Source organism: Podarcis gaigeae (assembly GCF_964106915.1).
Source record: "Podarcis gaigeae genome assembly, chromosome: 1".
Classification (NCBI taxonomy): Eukaryota; Metazoa; Chordata; class Lepidosauria; order Squamata; family Lacertidae; genus Podarcis; species Podarcis gaigeae.
The window spans coordinates 123,624,289-123,637,410 of record NC_139678.1 but is presented as its reverse complement, the minus strand read 5'-3'; the positions used below and the strand labels follow the sequence as shown (position 1 = coordinate 123,637,410).

General features: G+C 43.6%; 1 protein-coding gene across 6 annotated transcripts in view; it reads left to right on the top strand.

Moving 5' to 3' along the window:
• Positions 1-13,122, top strand: part of MYO1B (myosin IB) — a 155,173-nt gene that overhangs the window by 130,451 nt on the left and 11,600 nt on the right. For 3 of the 6 annotated variants that reach the window (XM_083705425.1, XM_083705424.1, XM_083705426.1), the window contains exons 19-27: positions 5-98; positions 1,606-1,755; positions 2,576-2,644; positions 3,898-3,984; positions 4,293-4,379; positions 6,847-6,933; positions 9,599-9,673; positions 10,346-10,480; positions 12,486-12,592. In XM_083705425.1, coding sequence (XP_083561551.1) covers positions 5-98; positions 1,606-1,755; positions 2,576-2,644; positions 3,898-3,984; positions 4,293-4,379; positions 6,847-6,933; positions 9,599-9,673; positions 10,346-10,480; positions 12,486-12,592 — 891 coding nt within the window. The remainder of the gene's footprint in view (positions 1-4; positions 99-1,605; positions 1,756-2,575; positions 2,645-3,897; positions 3,985-4,292; positions 4,380-6,846; positions 6,934-9,598; positions 9,674-10,345; positions 10,481-12,485; positions 12,593-13,122) is intronic. The other 3 variants (XM_083705428.1, XM_083705429.1, XM_083705427.1) reach the window with 2 other exon arrangements.

The window sequence follows — 13,122 nt, the reverse complement described above, 5'->3', positions numbered from 1 at the left end:
GTAGAGCTGGTGTAGAGGTATTGTTCAGTGAGCTGGAAGTCCCTGAAGAAGAATATTCCTTGGGAAGATCAAAAATATTCATCCGCAACCCAAGAACAGTATGTGAACCAATTTTTCTTCCATTACGGCAAAGGCAGCTCAAGTACATTTGTCTCTTTCTTCCTGCTCCTCCTCTTTCTTTACAAGATATCAAGAGTTTTAAGGCCAAATTCAGGTTGTTAGGTGATGGAGGGCTAAAGCTTAGGTTTTGGAAAGAAGAGGGAAATAAATTTAATCCAGCATATTTTTTTACTTGTCACCGTGACATGCCATCTAACAATTGTATCACACATTCCTCCAAAAGTTGGTTTTGTGTGGGCCTCAGTTGCAGACAAAAAAAGCAGCTTGTTAAAGTTCGTTTGTTGCATTCCACCTTCGCTCCCTAGCTGTATTTTGACATCACAACAACTCTTAGTCCCGGGTAAATGACAGAATAGGAAGGACAAGATGACAACACTTGCAGTTTATGAACTGACTGCTTACAGACGTAGATTTTGTTTGGATAAATGTGACAACACTTGGAATGTAGTAGGCTGTTAAAATCTACATATGTATTAGGATAATAACACTGTATCAATTTATATAAGAATCTATGGGAGAATATTACATTGCATTTTTGTATATACATATTTCTTATACACAACTCTGCTCTTTTTTTAACCTAACTTTCCCCCTCTTTATCACTTTATTTCTATATAACTGAAATTCTTTCAATAAAATATTAGTATTATTTTTTTTTTAAGTACAGTCATACCTCGGGTTAAATATGCTTCGAGTTGAGTGCGTTCGAGTTGCCGTTTGCACATGTGCAGACGCTTAAAATGACGTCACGCGCATGCGCAGAAGTGGCGAAAAGCGACACGTGCGTGTGCAGACGTGCCATCGCTAGTTACGTTTACCTCTAGATGCAAACAGGGCTCTGGAACGGATCCCGTTCGTATCTAGAGGTACCACTGTATAGGAATGGATTGTTCCTAGTTTGAATTGCAGCTGGGGAATGCCCTTTCTGAATGCATTCTCATGTAAAACTCCTCGCTGGCAAAAAGCCAATACACCAGTGAGAGGTTCAAGCTTGCTCCCTGCAGAATTAGTTTTCCTCATGAGGATTTTTGTTTTTAAACATAGGGGGCATTTAAAACATAATCTCTCCACCCACATTGTCAAATGGTCCAGCCCGTTGTACCACCTCTGGTCTCTGATACCTCGCTGCCACCACATTCTGCTGCATGTGTGTGCAAAACCTAAAATAACTTAGGTGTCAAACATTTTACTCTTCCTTCTTGTTAAGTTGTGGGCGAACATATCAGACGACACAGCGATTCTTCAAACAGCTCTTGTTTATTCAGAGGCCAGAACAGAACTGAGCTGAAGGGCTCAGTCAGCCTGCTTATATAGAGCTCCACTACAACGTTACTATAGCAACTTTCTAAAACTATCCAATCACTGAACGTCACTTTCGATCCTTCATTTGCATAACCATCTACAGTATCCCCCTGCTGGCCCAGGGTGAGAACTTCAGTGCATAACACTTCTCATTTCTCCTTCCTTCCCCAACCCCCCCCCCAGCTCTTCAAATTAGAAGATCTAAGAAAACAGCGCCTTGAGGATTTGGCTACCCTGATCCAGAAGATCTACAGGGGCTGGAAGTGTCGCACACGTTTTCTTCTCATGAAAAGGAGTCAGATTGTGATTGCTGCTTGGTACAGGAGATATGCAGTAAGAAAATATTATATGTGGGGCTTTTTTAATCCTGTCCCTTCTCAAGAGTTCAGTGCAGTTTGCAATACTTAGCAAAAAATAAAAATAAAAATTGTGACATCTGTGGTTAAACTAAAGTACCCAGTGAATTTTTTAAAAAATGGCTGTAAACTCAGAACTGTGCCCTGCTTTTGTAGTGAGTATTCTTGGAAGATGCTCAGGTTTGGATGTTGATAAGTCTTGCCACAGCTTTGTAATCTTAAAACAATTAGTTGAGGGATGCGTCTTAGAGTACTCTTAGTTGGTCTCAACATGCACTGTTAATTCAGCTTGAAAAGCCACAGAAACAGCAGTAGAGCTCTTGGACCCAAAGCAGACGTAGTATGGTTTGCTGCCTTAATCCTGATTCAGGTTCCAAATGCCCAGTGAAACCATGTTTTTTCCCCTTTGCTTGGCTAAAATATGCCTCCAGGTGACATGTATAAGGAGACGCCTTGTGAACCGAGAGGCTGAGTTGATCAGAAACTGTCTTTAACCAGGTTTTGCTCATTGCCGACGTAAACACTTAACCATTGCCAATACAGCCATGGTTTGCAAACCTGCTTCAAACCACGGTTTCAGGTGCTGGTTAGTGGCCAATTATTGACAAATGTCTATTCACCGTTCAGCGTGTTGCTCTTAGAAGTGCAGTGTGCTTCTAGCAAACAGGTTGTATCACTCACCGAGGCAGTCCCTACATAGCATGCATCCCTAATAGAACAAGTACAAAGTGTGTGTGTGACAAGCTGAGTATATTTCAGTTATGTAAAACTCATTCTTGTTTAAATTTTCAATGCAGCAACAAAAGAAGTACCAGCAGATCAAGAGTTCTGCCATCGTGATGCAGTCTTATATCAGAGGATGGAAGGTGAGAAAAAGTCAATTCAGCCCCTTGGGTTGTAACTACGTCATCCACGGCCAATTTCCGTGGTAGAGAAAAGGGGTACTTGTACCTGTGTTTCATTCCCAGACGTGTATTTAGACTCCTAGGTTGGTGCAGGGAAATAAAAGTGTTAAACCCTCGCTTGTTCACTTATTCTTACCTGAGAATCACACCCTGCCGTTGGAAAACCTTCTTGTTGTTTTTAAAAAGGATGTAATTAATGGATTTACTGCTTTTCGGTGTAAAAGCAGTGGCTGGGGTTCAGAAAGGCAAGCTGGACATGCGAGATTTAGGTCCAACCATAATGTTCTTTAAAAAACAAGTAGGGCTGCTTAGAATGTGCTGAAGGAATCGAAAATAAGAACCCAGTCAAGCAAAATGTGGTTTACCAGAATGCTGTTTGGATTATTCTTAAAATGATTTTCTATTCCACCCCTCCCCAATCTGTTTTACGTGCATTTGCTGATGTATTTTGAAAACTTGAGTAATTGTGGCTTAAAATCCCAAGCCACCAGTAGAATTAGATGGGCCTAGGAAAACTTCCCTAAACAGGGCTGCCTTCAGATGTCTTCTAAAAGTCAGATAGTTGTTTATTTCCTTGACATCTGGTGGGATGACGTTCCACAGGGTGGGCGCCACTACAGTGGTACCTCAGGTTAAGTACTTAATTCGTTCTAGAGATCCGTTCTTAACTTGAAACTGTTCTTAACCTGAAGCACCACTTTAGCTAATGGGGCCTCCTGCTGCTGGCGCACCGCTGGAGCACAATTTCTGTTCTCATCCTGAAGCAAAGTTCTTAATCTGAGGTAATACTTCTGGGTTAGCGGAGTCTGTAACCTGAAGCGTCTGTAACCTGAAGCGTCTGTAACCTGAAGCGTATGTATCCTGAGGTACCACTGTACTGAGAAGGCCCTCTGCCTGGTTCCCTGTAACCTCACTTCTCACAGTGAGTGAACTGCCAGAAGGCCCTCGGAGCTGGACCTCAGTGTCTGGGCTGAACGATGGGGGTGGAGACGCTCCTTCAGGTATACTGGGCCGAGGTCATTTAGGGCTTTAAAGCTCAGCACCAACACTTTGAATTGTGCTCGGAAATGTACTGGGATGGAATAATTATGAAATGTTTGCTAGGTCTGGGAGTTTGAAGTGGGCAGGTGGGCATCAGATCGCTCTGTTATCTTTTGCACAGCTGTATTTTAAGCGCTAACTCTTCTTTGGCACGGGCTATTGCTGTTTCACAGGCTCGAAAGCTGCTTCGCGAACTCAAGCATCAGAAACGCTGTCAGGAAGCTGTTACAACTATTGCCGCTTATTGGCACGGAGCTCAGGTAAGAAAACACAAGCCGGCTTCTGTTTGTTTCCAAGCCGGCTACGTGGTGCAAAGGTTGCCTTTTCGATGGAAAGAGTGGCAGAAATGTTTTCAGCTGCTTACTTCCCTTCACTTGAGTTTTCTCTACTTCCCTCACCCCACTCCAAACTGTGCTTTTCGGTCTAAAAATCCAGGCACACACTTTTCATTTATTCTGTGTGAAACGGCTTCCTTTCTGTCCATTGGGAAAACTGAAGCAAACTCTTTTCTTTTCTTTCCTTTGTCTCTTTCAAAACTTCCTGCAATTCATTTTCAAATGCACTGCAGGCGCGAAGGGAGCTGAGGCGGCTGAAGGAGGAGGCTAGGAATAAGCTTGCTATTGCTGTTATTTGGGCTTACTGGCTTGGATTAAAGGTACTACATGCAAGCGTCATGTGCCCCCTTCCCTTATCCCACTCCCTTTTTTTTAAAGCAAGAATTAATTATTTGTGCTGGCTTACTAAACAGGAGCATGCCACCGCTGATAGCTTTTCCTTTACATCTTTGCCCCACTTAACCTGAAAAAAGTTCCATAAACTAAAAAAAGTCCAGGCATGCCCAGCTGTTTAGCACTAATTGCTTGTTAACAAGCCATAAAGCATCTAGACTGAAAAAGGGGCTCTAAAATGTATTTAACTAAACTTGCATGTCTCGAAGCAAAGGCCCTTTTATTAGCATGCACATGCAGTACTAATTTTATAGGTTCCCACGCTAAGAGCCGAGGCGGAAAAATGTTCTAATAATTAAATTCACAGCAGTGCACATAGGTTCTAACCCATGTCCTAATATTTCACAATTTGTGAGAAAGTGTTGTTGTTTATTTTAATCCCAAAAGAATTCTATGGTCTAAATTTCTCATTTTTATAGAATAATAATAATAATAACAACAATATTATTATTATTATTATTATTATTATTATTATTATTATTATTATTTATTATTTATACCCCACGCATCTGGGTGGTTTCCAACAAAACACTAAATGACACAGGAAAATCCCAAGATGAATAGTCATACCAAAAGTTTACAGCAGGCATGTCCGAAGTCCGTTTTGGGGCCCTAATCAACTAAAACTTAAATCTGGTCAACTAAATCTTAAATCTGGTGGCAGTATATATATCCTGCTCAACAACTCAGGGGTAGAATTGTAAAAAAAGGTCAACAACTTTGGTTGGTCCTCCCGCATGTTCACTTCATCAAATCTTTAAAAAAAGTTTGGGCACCCCTGGTTTACAGTGAGCAACTGATTGCACAATATTGATACAGAGAAAAGAAGAAAACGTGTGTTATGTAACGAAAGCTCCTCCCTAGAGAACGTTCTTTTGAAACAACTAACTATACTGAAGAGCCTTACCAAATGTGGCTGTACCTTAGGGAAGTAAATGCTGCCTGGTACATCACTATTTGCTGCAGCTGTTTTTATTTTTATTTTTTGTATGGCAAAATGCTCCACTTAGATGAAATGATTCAACTGTTTGGGCCTTAGTAGTGATATACCATAAAAAGTAGCTTGAGGGTTATAGGTTTAATTTGGAAAACCAAGCTCTTCTGTTTGTGATAGCTGGGATACTGTCAAAGTAAACTAGCATTGAATCACGTCATGTGGTTGTTGGCCCCTTTGGAGTGGAAATTTACTTTAGGAAACAACTGGAAATTCTCCTGCAAGATAGCTTTGACTGATTTGTTTGAGGAAAAGTATTTTTTTAATAATAATTATAATAATAGGTGTTTGGTATGACCAGCCACTTGATCTGTAGAATTTCAAATGTTTATTTGATTTGGTGATCAAATTGCACAGGGCACCACCACCACCATGTAATTCAAACAAAACAAAACACATACACACAACATCTTCCCAAAAACACTTTAGGCATGAGGGGTTCATAAACTGAACCCATTCATGAAACAATCATCCATTGCTGACCATAAACAAAAATATCATTGAGAGTAAATTGATCATTGCCTGAACCCTAATGACACTGCAATTCCCTCCAACATTCGTATGCCATTTACTAAGAACTTAAATGCGCTTGTGTGAACTTCTATTTGAATACAGACTTAAGTAGCAGAGCATGCTTTTGTTACGGACTGCAAAATTTGCAAGACAAACATTCTGTGGGATGAACTATGTCTCAATGCTGCAGGTGCATAACTATGGCTATACTCAAACAACCATTTGAACTCTGAAGATGCCTGTCCTCTACTAACCCTAAAATACCCAAAAGCAATAACAGAATCTCATGGCCATACAGAATGTATAGATCTTTAACATCCCTTTTTGTGTTACCCATTCCCTGTGCTCTACACATACTGAAGTCATGTTGATGTGATGTGATGTGCATGTATGTCTCTGTGTGACATCAAAGAAGAAGCTCGTTTACAAGATTTTGGAAGAAAGCGCATTGACACCCAAAATTGTGTAAGGCTGGCCTAAACTGGGTTCCTTAAGTACTTCATGTTCAGACCTTAGTGCTTTAATGGGGCGTGTCCTAATGTTTTACCTGGAATAACAACCCTTTGGGCTGCAACTGTGCAGAAAGTTTTCTATTTAAAATTGAGAGCTATGCAGCATTTGCCAGACCTAACATGCCATATGAGAGTGCCAGAACCCAGGGAACTTCTGCTACTCTTACTTCTCTTACCTGGCTTGGTGAAGCAGCGCTGAGGGGTCTGCTTGCACTTTCACCCTCTCTTCACCCTTCCATGCTGGGGTTCTAAAAGTTGCATATGTTCTTCCATCTTCCTGTATTGGCTTGTTCTATCAGTGGGAGAATTCAGTTCCTGGTCATTGTGCTTACCTGCATCAGGCTGTCTCTGTGATTCACTGTCTAAACCTTTTAGGCTCGAAGGGAGTTGAAACGCTTGAAGGAAGAGGCTAGGCGTAAGCATGCTGTTGCAGTCATTTGGGCTTACTGGCTTGGACTAAAGGTACTCTCTTAAACGACTCCCTTATGTCAATAATGAACTCAATAAAAAGCGTGCTCTCTACTAACGCATAATCAACCTCTGGTGCTGTGAGATTGCTCTAGCAAGCATGATCTTTAAGGAAATTATTCTTTCCCATAGATTAGACTCTTAGAAACAAGCAAGCAAAATGGCGTTGCAGATTATGCCAGACAACTTTATGTGTGTGCGTTTTCAAATCTATCCAGCTGTTTCAAAAACATTGCTAATCTTACCAGCAGTGCGACTTATCAAAGGGATAATAAATAGTTTTAACTAATGGGGTGTCATTGCAGCTATTGACACCAGCTGGCATTGGCGACAATTCAAGTAATGGCAGACAATTCTTTTCTGAACCACCTTTTGCTGTTGTGTGACGATAGCTCTCTGCTTTCGTTGGTACATGATTGTCCAGAATTACTAAACGTTAAGTATGCTTAAAGGGACGCGGGTGCCGCTGTGGGTAAAACCTCAGCGCCTAGGACTTGCCGATCGCATGGTCGGCGGTTTGAATCCCCGTGGCGGGGTGCGCTCCCGTCATTCTGTCCCAGCGCCTGCCAACCTAGCAGTTTGAAAGCACCCTCGGGTGCAAGTAAATAAATAGGGACCGCTTACCAGCGGGAAGGCAAACAGCGTTCCGTGTGCTGCGCTGGCTCGCCAGATGCAGCTTGTCACGCTGGCCACGTGACCCGGAAGTGTCTGCGGACAGCGCTGGCTCCCGGCCTCTAGAGTGAGATGAGCGCACAACCCTAGAGTCTGGCAAGACTGGCCGGTACGGGCAGGGGTACCTTTACCTTTACCTTTTTAAGTATGCTTAATTTTCCTTCTGATGAGGATGGATCCCTGCCGGCAAATGGATTACACCCACATGGAGTGACGATTTGTGTGAGCGGATGCTTCCAGGGGATGGGGGCAAGAGAGGAGGCTAGATATGTGACCGCTACAATTTCTGCGGCTGCAGCAAAACTCCTCCTGCAACAGTCATACAGGAATCGCAGCAGCCACACACAGTCCTGATTTGCGTGCCACACTAAGCCAAATTATGGCTTAGTGCAGGTGTGGGGGAACCCTCCCGATGTTGCTGAACTACAGCTCCCAACATCCCCGGTCACTGGCCATGTTTGCCAGGGGTGATGGGAGCTGGAAGTCAGCAACATCTGAAGGGTCCCCCCACACCTGGTATAGTGTGAGCCGTTTATGCATACAGGGTCCCCGAGCAAAGTTTGCAGGCATTTTGCAGCTCCCTGGTTCTTTGATGCGGCTGTGTCATGCCGACGTGCGGCCGAGCCAGGTTCTTTCATCGCTGACCACGACCTGTAAGCAACTGAAACAAGGGCAAATTTCTTAAAGGTGCAACCCCATTCCATTCAAATCAAGAAGGGGATTGCCATTGATCCTTTATATTTGTGTTGCAAGTCAAATACCGTATTTTTTGCTCTATAGGACACACTTTCCCCCCTCCAAAAATGAAGGGGAAATGTGTGTGCGTCCTATGGAGCGAATGCAGGCTCCTTGGCTTCAGCGATAGAAACGCGAAGTCTCTGAAGCACAGAGGGAGAGCTCCCCCCGCCCTCTGGAGGCTTCGCGTTGCTTTCGCTGAAGCTGCCTGAAGCCCCCAGAGTGCAGCGGGAACTCCTGCTGTGCTCTGGAGGCTTCAGGCAGCTATCTGCAAGCCTTCGGAGCGCAGCAGGAGTTCCTGCCATGCTCCAAAGGCTTGCGGATAGCCGCCTGAAGCCTGGAGAGCGAGAGGGGTCGGTGCACACCTATCACTCTTGCTCCCCAGGCTTCACTTCACTGGAGAGGCACTGCACAGTTTTCCCTCTCTGCGCAGCACCCCTTCAGCGAAGAGGGAGGAGAAATGGAAGGGGCTCCGTTTCTCCTGCCGATTGGCTGAAGGGGCACTGAGCAGAGAGGGGGAGGTTCCCCGCCCCCCTCTCTCCCCCTCCTATGGTCCGGTGCGTCCTATGGAACGGTGCATCCTATAGAGCGAAAAATACCGTATATGAAGACGCTGTATATTCTTGCTGCTTTTTGCAGCGTCGGAGCATGTGCCCGTGCTGCCCCAGATGGGTGTGCTCCTGAGGGGCGTGGGGCGCAGAGGGTGCCCTCCCAGGCGCGGGATACTGCTCGGGTGCACAGAGCGGTGCACCCACAGCGGTAGAGCGAGCCATTCAAGGCGGACATTCGGCGCACCACCCGCCCGCGACTCCCAAACCACTCCCAGCGGTCAAAACAAAGGGGGAAGGGGGGAAGGCTTTGTAAAATGGCAATGCTTAAGCGTCCACAGTCATTTTGCAAGGGGGGAGGGTGGGAAAAAAACAGAACTAGGCTGCCCCCCTGTGACTGCTCATTGGCCAAGGCTCTGTAACCTCCTGAGAGCTCCATTGGGTCATAGGCAGGAAGTCAGGTTTCCTGATAATAATAAACACATCCAGAAATGCTAAAGCCTCTTAAGTAGTTAATGAGGATTTTTATTTTGCCTGTGTTTACCTTAACGTTTTGTATCGGGGGGGGGGGTCTAGATTGTGGTCTTGCCTCTGCAGAACAACACTAAAAATTGTCTCCTTGGAAATCAGTGTACTACTTATGCTTATGAGAAGAAAACAAAAACAAAAGCTGAATGTTTACTCTTGAGTTTTTAATTTTTCAGGTCCGTAGAGAGTACAGGAAATTCTTCCGGGCCAACGCTGGAAGGAAGATCTACGAATTTATACTTCAGAAAATTGTACGTTTCCTTTTCCTCTTATACAATTACTGCAGCCAGTCATCATTCACCTGCAGCCAGTCATCAGAAAAGAATAGCAAACACAATCATTTGAAGTTGTTTTATTTCTCAACATACATAAGAGGGGCTGATTGGAGGAATACATAGTACATAGAGAACAACACTGCTTTCTCTATTAATGTGTTTTGTTTTTTTAATTATCTGTGCTGCAGATGGCAAAGTAGACTGCATTTAACCAAAAACAAAAAGTTGCTCAGCTCCTCACAGCAGTGCCACAGAAAGAGCAGGAGTACATGAGCCCATGGCTTGCTGTGGCTTAGTCTTGCAATGTTAAACTGTGGTTTGGTGCCAGCGTTGAGAACCTTTGTTCCTCCAGATAATTGCTGAGCTACAATTCCCATTCCCCTTGACCATTGGTCATGCTGGCTGGGATGAGTGGGAGGTGTAGTCACATCAGAACCAGCTCATTGGCTTAGTAAAAAGTACAATGGTTTTACACTCAGTTGTTGCCAGCAGTGTAATATCTTTTTGTGTAAATGAAGCTGGATGTTGGTTTGACAGATCTCTTGAATAGGGAATGTGAATAGGGAAAGCCTGCTTGAATAAAAAAAAATTGATCATTTAAAAGCAAACAAAAAAAACACACAGGTTGCTTAATTCTTCTTACCATAGATGCAAAAGTATTTCTTGGAAATGAAGAATAAGATGCCTTCTTTATCGCCAATCGATAAAAACTGGCCAGCAAGGCCTTATCTCTTCTTGGATTCAACTCACAAGGAACTGAAGAGGATATTCCACTTGTGGAGGGTAACCATATGATACAAGAGTTAATTGTATTTGTTTGTTTGTTTGTATTTTTATTTATAGTCTGTTCTACCTTCTGCTCTCAGGCACTCAAAGCAATTTAATGTATAATATAGTGTTTTGTTTTATTGTATGAAACATAAACATGAAGCATTGGAACATCTGAACAAATAAAATACGATAAAAGCCATTAATAAAGGACCAGGGGGACTAAACATGCAGTGCTCCTTATTTTTCATTAGAAGTGTCTCAGCAAAAATATGTATTTCAGAGGCTGTCAATAGTTTCAAATAGCAACAGTCCAAAGAGACTGAAATTGCTCTTGGGTTTCATTTGTTAGTGGGGAGCTAACATTTTCTCCCCATGAAAAGGTAGTGCCTTTAATCTTCCTTAGTAGCGCCTGTATAGTCATCAATCTTGTGAGAGAAGGTAGCTGTTAAATTCTATTTACAGAAAGCTTAAAAGTGTGACTGCCTTACTGAACTCTAGCAAAGTCCAACTGGGAACTGTGCACATGTTATTTGGAACTTCCCAGATAAACTGGCTAAAGGTCGGGGGTCTCTGTGTTCTCTCTCTCTCTCTCTCTCTCTCTCTCTCTCTCTCCTTCCTTCCTTCCTTCCTTCCTTCCTTCCTTAGTTTAGTTAAGTTGCTGAGGATGGCTGAATCAAAATGAGAAGTGTAAGCAACAGTTCTTGAAACAGCCCTCTGGGTGATTCCCATATTTCCCCATTAATCTACACTTTCCCCAGCCATTAGAATTTCCCTAAGCCTCGTATTCTGGCCTGTATGTTACTAATTAGTTTTATGAGGCAGAGGGAACATGTGTAACGATCGCTGTGAGCATATCTGTTCATCCTGCGAGATTTAGTCAGAGGAGTTATTTAAGAAGCAAAAGGTAAAGGTATAGGTAAAGGGACCCCAGACAGTCCAGTCGTGAACGACTCTGGGGTTGCGGCGCTCATCTCGCTTTACTGAACAAGGGAGCCAGCGTTTGTCCGCAGACAGCTTCTGGGTCATGTCACCAGCATGACTAAGCCACTTCTGGCGAACCAGAGCAGCGCACGTAAACGCCATTTACCTTCCCGCCGGAGCGGTACCTATTTATCTACTTGCACATTTTTTCACCCAAGGATAGCCAATGTGGTACCTTTCAAATGTTGTTGGACTACAACTTCCATCTTCCCTGACCATTGGCCATGCTGGCTGGGGCTGATGGGAGCTGGAATCCAACAATATATGGAGGGCACAATGTTGGCTAACCATTTGAATCACTGTTCCTGCCTTCACATGTGTCTAACCACCCACAGAGATCCATAAAATAAGTATTCCTACGTATATGCTTACTATGTCCATGTAAGGTAAAGGTAAAGGGACCCCTGACCATTAGGTCCAGTTGTGACCGACTCTGGGGTTGCGGCGCTCATTTCGCTTTATTGGCTGAGGGAGCTGGAGTACAGCTTCCGGGTCATGTGGCCAGCATGACTAAGCCACTTCTGGCGAACCAGAGCAGCGCAAAGAAACGCCATTTACCTTCCCGCCGGAGCGGTACCTATTTATCTACTTGACATGCTTTTGAATTGCTAGGTCGGCAGGAGCAGGGACCGAACAACGAGAGCTCACCCTGTCGCGGGGATTTGAACCGCCAACCTTTTGATCGGCAAGCCCTAGGCTCTGTGGTTTAGACCACAGCTCCACCCCCGTCCCAGATAAGCAAATGGTAGCCAAGCAGAAATTTTTATTTTTTTTATTTTTTTACATTTTGATGCCCTGCCTAGGTTGTCTTCTGATGAATGCGTGTTCACAGGGAAACAGGTAGAAAATGAGGTACTTCTTGTGGAGCTGATTGCTGCGTTTATATAATTGCCTGTGGGATGTGACTGATTCAATCCAGAAATGCATTAAAATTGGCTTCTTATGCACAAAGGGAATAGCAAGCCATGGCAGCTGCTCTTCTGAAGCCACTTTCAAAGAAAAGCTTTGTGATTCATCTGTAATGCTGTTTTCGTAGTGTAAAAAGTACCGGGACCAGTTCACGGACCAGAAGAAACTGGTTTATGAAGAAAAACTGGAAGCTAGCGAACTTTTCAAGGACAAGAAAGCTTTATACGCAGCCAGGTAATCAGCCGTTCGGAGTCCTATGCAGAGGCTGCAAGATTGAAATGACCTTATTTCATAAGCATTGAGGGGGAAATTTGCTAGGGAATCCTACTTATCTCTACTAGCAGATGCTGCCCGTTGTAGGCTTTCACAACTTTGCTTATCTCCATGGGCTTGCCCAGAGAGCTTATATTACATGGATTATTGGCTTAGTAAAATATTTCTTCCAATGGCTTTACATCTGGAAAATTGAATCTAAGTTGGTTAAGCACACTGAACACGCCGCGTACAAGGCTATCGAATTTAGGTACTATGTAGGTTTCAAATGGATGTTACATAAAATCATAACATTTTTTAAAAAACAACAACAACAACTTTATGCCCTTCCCCATTTCTCCCATGCCAAAGTGCAAGAGAGGGGATTACTGAAAACTAGGAATGAAGAAGCTTTCTAGGAGATGCCTCGTCATTTTAAAATTACACACTTCCCAGGAGTGTGTTGTGTTGTATGTGTTTGCATCTTTGTGAGGCCTGCCTGGTATCAGTCA